The sequence below is a fragment of the Stigmatopora argus genome, chromosome 6 (assembly GCF_051989625.1).
Source record: "Stigmatopora argus isolate UIUO_Sarg chromosome 6, RoL_Sarg_1.0, whole genome shotgun sequence".
Classification (NCBI taxonomy): domain Eukaryota; kingdom Metazoa; phylum Chordata; class Actinopteri; order Syngnathiformes; family Syngnathidae; genus Stigmatopora; species Stigmatopora argus.
The window spans coordinates 9981968-9998211 of record NC_135392.1 but is presented as its reverse complement, the minus strand read 5'-3'; the positions used below and the strand labels follow the sequence as shown (position 1 = coordinate 9998211).

Sequence of the window (16244 nt, the reverse complement as noted above, 5' to 3'; positions counted from 1 at the left end):
AAAGAAAGAAAGAAAAAGATCCAACCCCTCAACATGTATGTATGTAGGGATCCGAAATAAGCCACTCGTGGACAGGAAGACCTAGTTTACTGACAAACAGTTGGAACTTGAGCAGGTCAGGGCACAGTCGCACAGTCCAAGACCTGATGCGAGAGCCCTTATTTTTTTACCCATTTGGGAGCCTTGATGTGAATGTTTTTATCAATGCTAATTTGGTATTGTTGCCAAATGGCTCTTTTCCATACTGACAATTAAATAGTTGACTGACATTGAATTCTAATGGAATCCCTTTAGACAAAACATCAGTCCAAAAAAAACAACGCAATACAATACCCCTTTTCAGCTTATTGCACCGAAAGTAGGTAGCATTGGCCCAACTCGCATGAATGTGTTTTCAGTACTTCGCATTCCAGTAATCCTCAATCAATATGCGAAACAACGAAACTACTAATTAGCATTCATTTGACCCCGGCATGCTTAGTTACACACATTTGCACAAGTTCCCACAGTGTGACAAATTGATCCTGAGTCCTTGGCCTGGGTTGACACTCATTCTGGAGCATCACTCACTCTCAGGGCTGTGTCTTATCAGTGGGACGGACCGAACGCGTGACATGGGAAACAGTGAGTTGACTCACCGCCCGCAGGCAATCGCACTGTCGCGCGGATGACTTGATGAGCGTTGGGAGGACGAGGGTCCTGACTACTAATCACCACTGGACGGCACTGTGGGACATGTCACTCATGGGAGGGTTGAAGACCAAAAAGTCTGGTATAGATTATGACTACCTCCGAATATGGTTCCTTAAAGAATGCTGATACAAGTACTAACAAGGTCCAACGTATCGGCACTTGAGGGCTTCGTATTGAGTTTTATCCAGAAAAGATTTGACATTCATGCTATTTTTTTTTTCAAGAATTTTGTTCAACATTTTGATGGATACATTCATACTCAGGGCCTTTTTTAGGTTTCTATGCATCTCATCTGCCAAGCATCCAAGTTCAAATGGATTGCATCAAGTCAACGAGTGTTGAGCTTTTTCACGTGAGCCTTCCGTCTCAGTTATGTCATTTTTACACTTGAACCAGCGCAGCCAATCAGATTTTGTCTTGAAAGGAGGGATTGCTCCTGTCAGAGGGAGCCGTGTTTAAATGGAGGCGACTGCTTCTCGGAAACAATGTCCACACAACAACAAGAGGCCGTGTTCCGCCCTCTATCAAATAAAGAGGACCATTTATTTTGGATGCTTTTCAGAGGGTGGCCACCAACCTGAAAGCAATGATTCATAATTCCTTTTTATTTGTCACTTCTTTCTACTGTGTCAAAAGTGACAAGGATGCATTTTTGTTTGCCAAGATGAACTAGTATCTCTGAGCATATTACTTGCCTCAACATACTAACAATATTTTTATACTATTAATGGCTGAGATGGGTCAATGTGAAAAAAGACTATGTCTAGATAATGAAATAAGACTCATCTAAGATTTGTGGTTTAATTTTGTGTTAATGTTTAAGAAATCCTGCGCTTGAAGTCGTTGTTCTATTGTAACATTATTTTGCCGTATTCATAATTCACAGATTGTAAATGCATCTCTTTTTTTGCTGAAAAGCTATTTTATTCAAAGAAAAGTATTAATTTATTATTACTGTGAAATTTGGAGGGCTGGGAACATTGAATTGAGTTGATCTTACTCAGCCCTAATAGCCAAGACATACTGATATATATATATATATATATATATATATATATATATATATATATATATATATATATATATATATTCTTTATTGAATTGCTTTGTACTGTTTTTGCAGCTGAGCATTTATTGCATACACTTATTCAAAGTAATGTAATTATTTACCATTTTTCACCCAGTTTCCTGCAGCCACTCATCCAGTCTAATGTTATGTGCATGCTTTAACCATTCTCTACAACCAAAATATTTATATTGCTCGTGTCAGTTATACAGTATAAAAATTGCATCTCTGCCCAATGAATAAATATCTACCGAAAAGAATTTGGTCCACAAACAGATGCTGACATTTTTATGCATAAGGGCTCTGAGTGGATGTTATTTATGCTTATGGATAGTTTTGGTCCTTCGGTAGATGATGGAATACAGCAAGAATTTTTCAATGCATTTTCCAGCCTCCAAGTTTTATAGCATTCAATAAAAGATACACTTATTACTATTGATAACCGGGATTACATAAAGTTACATGAGGCGACTCATTTATGGAAGACGATGAAACATAAAATGTGTAGCATTGACTGTGCATTACCAGGGCCACAAAAACAAAATAAGGATTTGTTGAAACTGAATTATAGCTATTACTATACAGCATGAAAATATTTTCATAAATTTGAAAACACTTTATGAAATGTCAGATCAGTGCCTTCTTTCCTCCTTTTTATGTTGTCAGGCGAAAGCTAAACCAGCCTGCTTTCCTGGCCTCTTTTGAGCCACTTCACAGCATCAATATTCAACATGACATTGTCACATCTAAAAAAAGAAACGCTCCTGATAAGAAAACAAGTTTTTCCCAAATCCTGAGCTGAACATCCTCCTGATTTCCTCCAAGAATTTGACTGACACGCATGCAGATGAGACCACACATGGTATAATAAAAGGAAACAGGATGGTGAATACTACGCTAGGATATTTATATAATGCAAATGTTTTTTCCCCTCAGAGGAATACCAGAAATATAATCTGTGGTGCAATGTAAATGTGTGCCTTTTAAAGTTCCCAAGTGACTACTGATTTTTAAGGCAAAATATAGGCTAAAATCTCCAGCTCCTTCACCTTTAGGTTCATATATAGTCCATTTATTCAGGATCTCGCATGTCTGAAATGTGAAAGCTATGAGAGATTTTTCATTTTATTGGCCTTTTATTGATTTTTAGGCTATTTGTATATTTAAATCTACATTAACAGTTGCATTGGTTAAAGTTGGGGTTAGGGAAACTACACAAAAAAACAGGATTGGATAAACAACAGCAGGCATTAGTTAGGCCACGACTTTCAAATAATGGTGCATGTGCATTTCAACTTGAAAAAAACCTTCCTTCACTACAAAATGAAGCAGTCTATTCAGGTCAGCAGGTCCTTCTAAGGGCAAACCGTGACCAAAAGGCTGGACCGGTTGAAAATAAATCATTCAACACGGTCACAGAAAAAGAGCAGACATTACCGCATGCATCCTTTATGATGACCGGCTGTAACTATTTCATTGGCTCAGCTGAGGTAAGGTAGCTTTGGGACTGCCATTTCTTTTCTGTGAGAAAACGAGTGGCTTTTCAAACGACATATTTAAGTCTACAGGTCGCACAATACGAGGAGAAGCTTAAGCATGAAACAAGATGAGGGGCTTTGTAGAAGAAGAGAGCTGCGAAGGTTGAACCGCTTGAACGTCCACTGTGAAAACCGAGAATTGACCAATTGGATGAGCTGCATTATGCATAACCCAGAATGGCTTTCTCTAAAGAAGAATTTGGGCAAAGTAAAGCAAAAAAAATCGGATTATTAAAGTATATAACTTCCCATAATTGGATGACTACTTGACATCACATATTTTTGCAATATAGCAAGAGAGAGTAATTTTTTTGTACTTCTTGACAGACATCTCCAGTCGATTTGAACAATGAAGTCTCCTGGTCTAAATTGGACATCTACACAGTCAATGGAAACAACTGAGTTAAAAAGACAAAGGCCAACTTGCCACGCTGCTGCTCTACAAGCAAAAACTCCGCTACTATTAGATTTAAAGGGCTATTTTCCTCATGCTTGTTTCCCAACAATTACCGCATCATGTCAAGTAGCTGTTGAAAAGAAAGTACCTACTATTGATCTCACAGTCATGTGGGAGCGACAAAACAAGCTCTTAAATAAGGTTTATTTACTTGCGTGATTCCGGCCACCTGACGGTTGTCAGGCTCAATGAAATTTCTGTTCAATTTTAAAGGCAGGGTTTGTCAGGGTCTGATTGTTTTCAATCTGGCAAAGTCCAGAACGTCACTATGTGTTTCTTAGCTGTCTGCTTGCATTTTACTGAGTGCACAGAACATCTAGTTCGATTGGCTTCTCTTTTAATATTGACCTCCTGCAAATATGCCTTAATTTTGTTAAGACATTTGAAAAAAAAAAAGGTAACAGGACACATTTGTGTGGCTGTATAGTACCCGCATGACTATCCCTGATATGAAAGGTTGACAAAGTCTGCAACAGACCAAAACTTGGATATCCATAGCTTACCTGTCAACCTCTGCCGATAACTGCCCTTATAAATGATTATGATTCCCCTTACAAACCCCCCAAAAACCTTACAAACACCGTACGACTCGTACGGTGTTTGTAAGGTTTTGGGGAGGTTTGTAAGGGGAATCATAATCATTTATAAGGGCAGTTATCGGCAGAGGTTGACAGGTATGCCATAGTATAATTGATAGTAATCAGAAGTTGTCTGTCACACTCCTTGTTTGGTGCATTTCACCTGGTGCATGACAAGTGTGGTCTCCTGTGGCTCATATGCCAAAAGTTCCAAAGTGATGAACAACTGAAAAATTAATTTGAAACGACACAATACTTCTGAAGAGCAGCCTTCAAACCGCTAGAGATCATTTATATTTGTCACAAGTAGAGTGCAGATCATAAGTTGTAAAATTCTTCAGTAAAATAAGTAACATATGTTAATATGTGTTGGGAAATCCTTAGCTGCCGAGTACAAGAATGAGATGATTTTTGTTACTAGGAAACGGGAAAATCTGCAGCTTAATATAAACACAAAAGACTGCAGGCAGGAGGACTAATAATATGCAATTCTTGAGCAATGAAATATTCGAGGATGTCAAACTGGGCACATAAAAACAAATCTAACAGAGTAGCATAAATCGAATGTGATTTGACAAGTGTTCTGTTGTCTCTATATGTATAATGTTAAATATTTTTACATGGATTTTGCTACTATAGCTACTCTGGAACAAGTTAACTTGAATATAAAATAAACTTGAGTTTGAAAGCCCATTTAGAAAGCCAACCTATAATCTTCTAACCATCCCTGACATGGAGAAAAAAAGTGTCTCAAGGATACATTTATTCAGGCTCAGTTGGCTCCACTGTGACGCACAGCGATTATATTCTTTCGTAACAGCAGCAGTGGCTCACACATCAGACAAAAGTGTTCTCACTTTGTTGAACATGGTTTGCCTTCCACCGGTGTTGAAAATAATTGTTGTTTTCTAGTTCCCTTTGGTTATTTGGGGAAGTGGAATTTGGTCAAAGAGAGAATGGAGTGATGGGAGGGTTGCAAATGAATGCTACAGAAAGTGAGGGTGCGATTGTCGGTCTCGGTGGACACTAACACGCTTTTTAGGATTGGAAATATCAGCAGCACAAGGACTAGTGGCGAGAGAATTCTAATATAGATTGTTAACGCTATCTTGGGCTAGATTAGATCTGTTGATGTGAGTCTGCTGTAGACACGATTGCTCTGTAAGTGCAGCAGTGGAAAAACAAGAATGCACCCAGACAGAAGAATGCAGATGAAGAAAATATAAGCATCATGGAGGCCCATAACATGGCAACTTGGTACGAAAATGACCGAATAGAACGTCTCCCGGCAAGCAAACAAATCTACATTTCTAGCTCCGCTGAAAGAAAAACAAGTTGCATCAGTGTTTCCATGGCAACACTGGAGCCCTTGGTCTCCAAGGTCAGCGCTCAAGCACCTGGAGCCAAACTGAGAGGAGAACGAAAGCTTAACCTGGCTGGCCGTTGCCTCTTTGAGGCCAAAGTCTCAATTCTAGGAGACTTTTCATTAGAGTGTCTGCCTTCTGCTAGAGACAGAGGTGATAAATTGCCATTATTTTCTGGTTATTAATCATCTTTGAGGTTAAACAAGTCATAAATAGTTCCCCAAATTTGATGACCAGGAGGAGCAGAGGGTGTTCTGATAAAGAGGAAGAGGGAGGGAAAGATAGATTTAAAGGGAGGGGAGTGTTTCTCTGGTGGAGAGTGTTTTAGATACATTATTTAGCACTTGCTTGCGTATGTGTTTGAGTGTAAAAGAGAAGGGAGAAAAAAAAGGCAAAAGTTTCTTATTATTCCAAAAGGGCCCTCCTCACTTTTGACCACAATCTTCATCACTTTCCGTGCAGATATTGAGTTTGTTACAGAAAAATTAAGACACATTTTATGTAATGTATAGATCGGGTAAAAATGACACTAACCTCAGCTGAAGCACATTCAAAGTAGGCCGGAAAAAGCATTGGAATGTTTTCATTCATTTCCTCTGCACATATTGGAAATCTTCATTGCGTGCCTGTGAATGTAAATATAATGTGCATCACTTTCCTGCAAACAATCCTAAAATACAACGTACAAAAAGTGATTATTTTCTATTGGTTACAGTAGACCTAGACCACTTCTCGGGACCATCAAATACATCTCCGTGAATAAAATACTGATCACCAATTAGTGCTGGTTATTAACCAATTTTACCAAAGGGTCTAGTTAAGGAACATTTAATCAGCTTTTAAGTAATGTTAACTGTCCTTACCACAACACAACTAAGGAAGCCCACTAGTATACTTAATATTTATCGAGTAGGTGGTATTTTTGCTCTTCTATTTATCAAAATGAAGGTGGGGGAAGACAGCTTTTTACACCATCAAGACAAACAAACCATTTGGCAGACATGGAGTCAGAGCCAGACGAGTGTCGAGTGAGCTGAAAAGAAAGCAAGTAACACAGAAAGAGCTGGGGTGCTTGAGGTATACTGGCTTTGTAGATCTCTCCTTTTATAAGCAAAGGCAATAAACAACAGAGGAATACATTTTTCAATAACCCTGAATATAAATACTACAGTATGTTGCCGGCTCGTTTGGCTCTATTGTTTGTGCTTAACAGGGTCATCCAGAGGTCACATGGAACTGTTTTTTTATTGATGCGCACTCAAATTCTGCATGCGTGAAGATCATATTCAGGGTTTTGTGGCTATCATTCAAGATTTATTGAGCTGAAGTTAGAAACCTAAATTAAAATTCTCCATTCCTGTTGAGGTAAATTTAACAGTTGCTACTCAATCCCAAGTATTTCTAAAAAAATGGCTCTTAAGGAAATTTTGCATTGGAAGCCCTGGTTCGCGGTCAGTTAAACCCTTCGTACAAAGTAACACTGATCTGACCAGAAAAGATTTCATGATATTATTCCCATTTGACTACTTGGCTACTGTTTTTGCACCTCAATTCACAGAAACCATGGATCTTTTAGTTCTTGCAATATTATATTTAAAAAGTGTTGTTAGCTCAAGGCTAATGAAAGAAAGTATAAAAATCAATGCAGGTTTGCTTACCTTTTGAGTTTGACGTGACGTGGGGCGTGCATCATAACCATGTGGATGGAGACGCTTCAGCATGATATGAGGGCTGCTGCAGGGTACTAGAGAGATACTACTACTTAAACTGCAAAAAAAGTTATTATCTTGTCTTAAGGTATTTTACAGCTTTTATGACAGTTAGGAATTAATGTGTACATTTTACAAATTAGAAATCAACTGTACTGAAGTTTTCTTTTTGTGATAGTGAAATCAGATGACTGACTTCAATTAAAGATGCACAAGAATGAAGCTGGCTAATCAAGGTAACAGATTTTGTGACATTTGTAATCGATATTAAATGTGGTTTTGGCTTTTGTAGATGCACAGAGCAAAAATAGTACCCATAAAGTAAAAATAGAAATTGTTTGATTTATGCCTCATGTTTATTTTTAGCTTGTGACGATTGATTTTGCTTAGTCCAGCCTTCAAGTAAGGTCTGTAGGAATGTGTTATTCAAATTTTCATAAGAGAAGGAATCATGCCACCACCCACAAGAAAAAAAAAAAAAAACATGGTTTGAATATATTATTTTATTTCAACATCACCATAGTTTAACTTTTATTTCCCCCTTCATTCATTCAAAATGATCAGCTCTGAATGTATACACAATGCACACTGTCAAAAAAAATATACAAACAAATGCAGGCTTGTGCTATATCTGGTCAAATGTCTATAAAACAGTGGCATGGAGGACAGAAAGAGAAAGAGAGAGATGGAAAGAAAGTGCAAGAAAGTAAGAGAGAGGTCGAGACAGACAGGCTAGTAAGGACATGCACACCATAGGATCCTCGTGGAAAATTACAGACAGTTTGTTTTGTCCATTTCATCATGTGCAGCACAAAATGCCTGCTGAGTATCAAATAAAACAAATGGATGGTTGGTCATGGAACTGTTAGGCACCTCATTGTTTTTTGTCGTTTTATATTTTGTGAAAAAGTCTGGATTGTCCTAAATGTAGAATCTCAATCCAAATCAAGGGGAGAATGGGGACGGGAAAAATACGATAATAGAAAAACAACTGAAGGACTGTCTGGCTTGTAACTGAACGTTGTTACATCAATCTATCAAATCTGCGTGCAAATGTTGTGGTTTTGTTGGTTACGCAACAGTTTTACTTCAAATGCCATAACGGGCATGGACATGTCAGATGAGGTACGTGTAGCGGCTGTGATTGGATAATTACTGTCCAATCAGATGCTCAGGTCCCTGGGGCTGTCCTTGTAGGTCTTCTTGGGTTCCGGGATCAGCGGCTGGGCGGGGCGACTGTTGTTGCTCTTGATCGTGGTGTAGTACTCTTTCACCTTCTGCGCAACAAAGAAATCGTCATCCTCTTCATCCTCCGAGTCTTCCCTTCTGGGGCTTCTGATCGGGGAGATGTCTCGTCCCAGGCTGCGAGACCTGGGCGGTTCTGGGGTAGAATCTTGGCTGCGGTAATTCCTGTCTGCCCTCTCAGGCGATCGACCCCTTAGCAGCGAGCTGTATCTGTTGTAAGCCAAGTCAGAGTCAGGGGTGCAGACTCTAGGTAGGGAGGCGTTTCTGTAGTTGTCTCTGGGGTTGCGGGAAATGTCCCTCAGCAGGCTGTCCCCGCCAAAGGCTCTCTCCATAGTGGAAGCTCTCGTCAGGAGGCTATCATTCACAAAAGGGCGCTCTTCCCCGGCCACCCTGTTGAGACGGACGAGGGCAGGGGGTTCACGCAGGATGGTGTCTTCAAAATTGAGGCTCGGTTCAGGAGACCTAGACGGCTCCTTCAATACCGCCTCGACCGCAGCCGGCTTCTCGTTGCCCCGCGGCCCAGCTCTCTGCGGGGAGTTGTATCTACGGTAAGGGTCGTGGGAGTGAGCATGGCGTCGGTTGGGGGAACGGTGGCGAGAGCGATCGGGTGATCTGTAACGGGGAGGTGAGCGGTAAGGGGAGCGCCGAGGCGAACGGTATGGGGAGCCTCGAGGCGAACGGTATGGGGAGCCTCGAGGCGAACGGTATGGGGAGCGACGAGGAGAGCGGTGGCGAGTGTGGTGACCGCGGTGTCTTTCGGGGGAGCGACCGTGGCGGTGCCCCCCACCGTGACGGCCATCCAGAGCGTTCTCTGCGCTGCGAGACCGTTTGTACCCCTTGTCAGGAGAGCGGCGGCGACCGTGGTGGTGCCCGCTTGAATGGCGCTGGCCAGATTTTCCCTTTTCATCCTTCTTCTTCTTAAAAAGGTTATTGACCTTTCTGGGAGATTTTGTCCTTTTGTGTTTTCCTGTGCCGGTTTTCTTGTGAGGAGAGCGATGGCGGTGATGGGAATGGTGTTTGCCAGTGCCCGAAGAATGATGAGTCGCCTCCTTCCTTCTCCGGGATGTAATTTGGGGTTCTGGGTTGAAACTTTGTTCCGACGGCTCATTCAAGGGCAGAGAGTTCACTTCCGCAGCGTTTTGTAACCCTGAGGTTGTGCTGTTGTCATTAGGGGTGCCGTCTGCAACACAGTGCGACATTCAGACAAGACCGGGATGGCAAACATGCTTAAAACCAATACTTTTGAGACTTGTTAAACAACGGCCATGCTAAATGAGAGCCATTCGGATGTAGTTATTGGCAAGGATGGCTCGTTCTTTAATGGCACGGCGGCAGATTGAGAGAAAGAAGTTACCATGAAAGACAAAAGGCAGGGGCACATCTGTGAAGCCAACGTAAACAAGAACAAACCTGCTCCCAGGTCTATTTGGATCCACCTCTGCAAGCACACAAGGTCGACTAGAGGATGTCAGTTGGGTTTGTTGCTTGTTGGTGCCTTGGCTTGACTACACATGTTAGCCATGCTGCCATGCACTATCATGATGCTGAAGACGTGCTTCAAAGCAAGTTAGGATTTAAAAATGCAACAATTTTCAACAGGCATGGGGTGCAATGTTCAAAACAGTAATGTTACCGGTGATAAAATTATATTCTTGCAAAATGTGGTTGCATCAGGAGCACCTTACAGTCCAAAAATGATGATCCAGTATATACATCCTTTTTTTAACCATATTCACTATCTATGAGATTTTCCAAGAAAACTATGAATTGCACATCCGTGTTGTATTAAAGCATACTTACAAATAAAAGTATGCAAAAATACATAATTAAGTCGCATTGGACGGTCTTTAAAGCGGGTAAAAAAGTAGTAAAATCCAATACAATTTGTATAAAATGTATCTACCCTAATTATTTCAGTTGCTTCATTCGACAATTCTTGTGAGAACACGTTTTTCACGTGTACGTAGAAAGTACAAAACATATTGTTTCAATTTTGAACTAGTGAGAAAACATTTTAGTATTGTTCTTTGTTACCCACACCGTTAAGGCTTTGGGTGCAGCATGATTAAAGTGAAGAAGGTGACGGCAGTGCTGGGGCCGATGGAAGATGGGGCTAGAGCACAGGCAGGTGATGCCACAGCAAACAGACATCGGGATGGGAGGATAGAAGGAGAGAAAGACAGGAGAGTAGAGGCAGAAGAGCTGAGGACAGTTACAAACCGTGGTTTGATTTTGGAGGGCAGAGGCCTCCCCCATCTTGTCATTTCTCAAACATGCAGTGAGATGGGGAGCCACCACCCCTGAAGGAAGACAACAGCCCAGCGCAATACCACACCAAGGATAGAAACAGATAAAAAACAAAGAGAAGTGTTTTTAGATCACTCACAAGCAACTTGAAGAAAGAAGAATTATTGTCCGTAATGAGTTTCAATGGAAAAAAATTGTTTATTTAACCACCGAGTCATTGAGAGCAAAGAGACAGTCCAGGAAGTTGACCCAACCCTTCAGTGGAAACCAGCATTTACAGAGAAAAGACCCGCAAACAAATTCACACCGAAGCCCAAACCAATACAAACAAGTTCACAAGCAAACATTTGAAACACGCAAACAGCTAAGACACCTCTGAAAGAAAAGAAAAGAAAAAAAGGAACCAAAAAAAAAGAAAGTGACAGTCTCGCACACACCCACAACATTATATGAAGCAGTTTTACATTACTGACAACAGGTATCAACAGAAATGTAGGCAAGGCTGTCAAAGACTATGCCAATGCAAAAAAAAATAAAAAATACAAGGTCACATGATGTCACCGTAGTTGTGCATGGAGAGATGAGCACAGTTGTAGCGCAAATCAAATCACTTGTCAAGACAGGCAAAAGGTAGCGAAAGCAAAGAAAAAGAAAACACTGTACATTGAACATGACTATCAATCAAGGCTGCTCAAACGATTAAAAAAAACTTCCATAAATATTATGGAAAATAGACAAAAGGAAAAAGATCCAATTTACACTGTTGACAAGTTCATGCAGCAATAGACTTATCCATTTATATGTGGCTTTGCTTTATGCTCTGTACACAGAACAAAAATACTTGTAAAAATGCCTCTATTTGTTCATCTCTGTACAAAACTATATAGTGGGAGCAACTTACTTTATTAATGTGGATGGGTGGAGTTCCTATTGTCACAGCTTTCAGTTGTATAAACAGTGGGTGCAACAAAATGGAATTAGTAAGTAATGTCAAGCATGTACGTGAGTGAGGTTCTTTCTTCAGCCTGGCATTTTGGTTCCCACTGAGAATCCTTAGTTCAGTAGCTTACATTCACGTTCAATAAATATCATAAATATTTTGTGGCACGTCCTGACAAAAGCTGTGTTCAAGAGTAACTCCCATTTAATTATGGGTCAAGTTTTTTTGTTCCTCTTCCAACGCAGTGAGGTTTGGATGAGGAGCTTCACAAGAAACATGACATTTTCACTATATGGTCATTTTGAACCTTGTAAACAGGTTTTGTGATCACAGACCCACCACCGTTGCGTATAGTCCCAGCAGAGGATTTCTGCTTGAAGGTGAAAGTGACAGTGGGATGACATGGAGAGTGGGTGACAGCAGGACGGGTGACAGCACCCCCAAAATCCCAAAGCGCAAGCGTAGCCTCCACCAGAAAGACACCAGACAACACTCAACCCTCTCCCTCCCTGGGGGGTTTATATCCCAGGAGTGGGCGAAGGTTCCCGTGAAGGTGGATTAAGTTTCCTTCAACCTCAACCCACCACCGTCCACTGGCCGCCCCGTGGCTCAGGGTGTGAAGATGGGGGAAAATGGAATGTTTTCGTAGATTGACCCACCATATTCCGGCACTGAGCCATCACCTCTCTTCAGCACCAGATGGACACGTCGCCCGCCACTCTTGATGAGCTCGATGGCTCGGGAATGCTTCATGCCCTTAGTGCTCTCGCCATTGATCTCTAAGATCTCATCGCCAACCTGGGGAAGCCGAAAGAGGACAAGATGGAAAAACAGTTGAACAAGCTGCATCAGAATAATGAGAATAATGTAGAGAGCAGTAAAAGGCTGGCTAAGTACTCGAGAAAATGAGGCTGATAGCGATCGGGCTCCTATTGTGGAATATTGAGGCGCCCGTTAGTCTAGATAACACCTATTGTATAATTACCCCAAAAAAATGTGGTATGATTTAATCACCATGATATTCATATAGAATTTAGAATCTGATTTGCCAATTTCAAGTCCTGGAAAAATATAGAAAATTCTACACATAACACTAATAAATAGGTTTGGTCTAGTACAGACCTGGGCAATCTGGTCATCGAGGGCTGCTGTGTGCAGTTTTTTGTTCCAACCATTCAGCACAGACAGTTGAACTAATTAGATTTCTGCTGAAACAAGAAGCACCTGACTGCAATCCACTGGTTGCATTTCTAAGATACCAGATTGGTGGAAAGGTTTCCTCTTGTGGGTTGAAACGAAAACCTGCACCCACTGTGGCGCTTTGTGAAATTAATTGCCCAGGTATAGTCGAGTAGGTTGTTTTTGTGCTCCACACATTGCTTTGATTATTTGTGCTTTGCAGAAAGTCCATACCCTCATTTTCCCGTTGCGAACAGCTGCTCCATCCTCAGCAAGTCTCAGTACGTAAAGGTCCATGTTGTATTCTCTTCCTCCCCGCAGACTGAAGCCGAAGCCTTTACTATCTCTGTCCAAGTCTACAGAGTAAAACTCTGAATCCTAATAGAGGCAGACACACACACATACAAGAAAGGCGGACAGAGCAGTTAGATCAAGGTCACTTTAGTCAATCAGATATTAAGATATGATTTTTCATTCGGGTGGGCTCCAATTGGGGTGCAGGAAACTGAGGCCACCCTTAGTCAGGTCACACTTGTATGTGAAGTGTATGTGTGTGTGTGTGCAGGTATGATAAAGGATCCTAAATAATGGATGCACTGAGCTCAAGGCAAAGTACGAGTGCGGTGTCGCAGTGCATTGCAACGACAACCAGACAGCCGCTCTCGTCCTCATACTCTTCTAATCTTTTCTGCTGAACGATCAATGCTATCTGGAGGAGCCATCTCCACATACCGCCACATTAATTCAGCAAGGTACTACATGGCGAGCTGAGGGGTTGCCTTGAAAGCAATGCAAAAAAAAAATCTGATAAAGGCCAGCGGGAGAAATACTTAACATAAGTAAATAAAAATACACCTTGTTTGTCCTTGGGTTGGAAAGTAAAAGGATTAGTCGATTTACCGGGGGTTGGAGGATAAACAGGTTGTGTGGCTTGCGAACAATTCCATGGATGTGTGGGGAAAAGAATGAGGGATGTTGGCAGGAATATGATGAAGGGACATGACAATGGAGGGGTGTTGGTTGGATGGATGAGTGCATGAACAATCAATAAGTTTCTTACCTGGGCTGAGACTTGTGTTGGAGGCTGTGGGGGAGGCGCTTGAGGGGCTTTAAAGTCAAATGACTCTTGTTTTGGTTTAGTATTGTTCCTGAAACACAAATATTCTAGGCTTGGTTGGGGCAGTTGAGTGTTTTGATGCTGTACACTAACAAGAAAATTCATTAGATACCCATCAATGTTAACTTTTTCAATGATGATAACGCATTGAGATGTGTGCAATTACTTGAGGGTAGGGCTTGGCTGAATTAACAGGGTAGTTGGTAGTCTAACATACTTTTAAAATGCACAAGCAGTTCAGAACTCAACAATGCTGATACATTAATTTTGGAAATTGATAAAACAATAATTACATTTGTTTAGCAAAACAGAGAAACAAACATTACAATTACCTGGCCTCTGGTGCTGCCTGTTGCTGGCCCGTGTGAGTGGTGGTTATGGTGGCAATTTTCTCCGCATTGGTCAATAAAGATGCATTTGATGACTCTGAAGGTGACAGTTGAAGGCAATTTATATAAGAGGCTACAATATGTTTAAATGAAAACAACATCCTGAAGGCCAACAGCTTTGGTCGCTGTTATGCAAGAATCTTGCTTGTGAGAAGAGTAATACATATAACACCCGCTAATTTATTCTCTCATATAGCATTATATCTGCAAAAGACATATGTCTCATGCTCAGTTTTTCTGCCAGGCATTGCTTGATCAAACAACAAACAAGCACTTGAAGTCGCAGGAGAAATTGAAAGCCCTTGCATATTTTGCTTCACAGCAGCTTCAATCGTAGTATGCTATCAGTGAATCAAAATAAGTTGCAACTTGGAAAACAGTGTACCACATCATTACTCTTACTACAAGAACAATGTGATCTTAATCAGGTATCTAAAGGTAACCTGTGATTGGAATTCTTCACCCTTTCCTCCTAAGCGCTCCACTGCCGCTTGTTCTGGTTTCTTTCTCATCAATATGCATTTCTACTTTGCAATCTGTTGGTTGAACTTATCCTCACATGCAAACGTATAGGGGAAGAGGATTAATAGTTCAGTTTGGTACTCAGCAAGTTCTTGTTAAAACCACCCCATTTATAATTCATATGCAACAAATACATTTACATTGCTATAAAATGCTTGCTTGCCTGCTTAAACCCACTCCATCCGTTCAGGAGCATCAATTTACCCCTGATTCCACCTTATGTTCCACTGCTTCACTCCATTTAGCGCTCCCCCCAGCTGCTTTCTTTCCAGAAATTAATTGAATAGGCTTTCCCTGCCACCATTTTCCAACTACATTTCGTACTTCACAGCACATTCTTTAAGCTGCCTCTTTCAAATGTCCTCTACCATGGCAGCATTTGTCAAGGAAAAACAATAAGATAGGTGTGCAACACAATATACTCTGTAGTTCTTACAGGGATTTGAATGTTTACAGAAAGAATCGATATGATTATATCAGTTAATACATGCAGGGAAGCAAAACTGAGCTTGGTTTGCATACAAGTCTTAGCTGCAGAGGCGCTAAAGGCGGTATGTGGTCACTGTTCATGAGAAGACAGTCCGAGCCAGAGAGCCATAAGTCAGTCTAAGAGAAAACTGTCCTAACCTCGCTTATCTGAGGGGGAGTCTCTTTGCTCTGTTATTTATTCACATCAGAAAGTTGAGAGAACTAAACAACATAAAAAAGGCCTGATCAGCCTGGTGGGAAAAAAACAAACAAAGAATTTATTTATAATAAAAAAAAGTATTTAACATGGCAATCTTCTCTTAACCGCGTTTTGGTCTCTGTGTCATTCTCCATATAAAAACAAAGCTTTCGACAGCGCATGTAGCTATTTCCCTCTCACTTGGCATCCAATTGTTTGACTCCTTGGCATCGCAATTTTGGCTCACTATTCTAGGCAACCCGTCAGGGGGCCCCAAAAAAAACCAACAACCCTTCACACTTTAGAAATGGGCTGGAAGTGAGTGGTGGGCAGACAAATGGCTCCAATTTCAACCAGCGCACAGACTGACAGGGTTTCATTTCGCACACGAATACATAGAGACAATATTTGTAGAGCAAGCCAGATTCATCTGTCATTACAAAGTGAAGAGAACACTACCTACAAAATACATCAACCTTCCATAATAGCCATAGAAGAGAAATGCGAGAATTATTAAAAAAGGTTATTTATAT

General features: G+C 41.0%; 2 protein-coding genes across 2 annotated transcripts in view; both read right to left on the bottom strand.

The window, feature by feature from the left end:
• Positions 1–7890: 7890 nt before the first annotated feature.
• On the bottom strand, positions 7891–10459 carry LOC144076196 (uncharacterized). The gene has a single exon (XM_077603859.1). It carries the CDS (start codon positions 9847–9849, stop codon positions 8569–8571), a length of 1281 nt encoding a protein of 426 aa, XP_077459985.1. The 5' UTR covers positions 9850–10459; the 3' UTR covers positions 7891–8568.
• Positions 10460–11071: 612 nt separating this feature from the next.
• magi1b (membrane associated guanylate kinase, WW and PDZ domain containing 1b) overlaps positions 11072–16244 on the bottom strand; it is a 62992-nt gene continuing 57819 nt past the window's right edge. Inside the window, exons 19-22 of the mRNA XM_077603860.1 lie at positions 14466–14559; positions 14077–14164; positions 13251–13394; positions 11072–12635 (exon numbers count right to left, since the gene is read on the bottom strand). Of these exons, the coding sequence (XP_077459986.1) occupies positions 12447–12635; positions 13251–13394; positions 14077–14164; positions 14466–14559 (515 nt within the window). The 3' untranslated portion in view covers positions 11072–12446. The remainder of the gene's footprint in view (positions 12636–13250; positions 13395–14076; positions 14165–14465; positions 14560–16244) is intronic.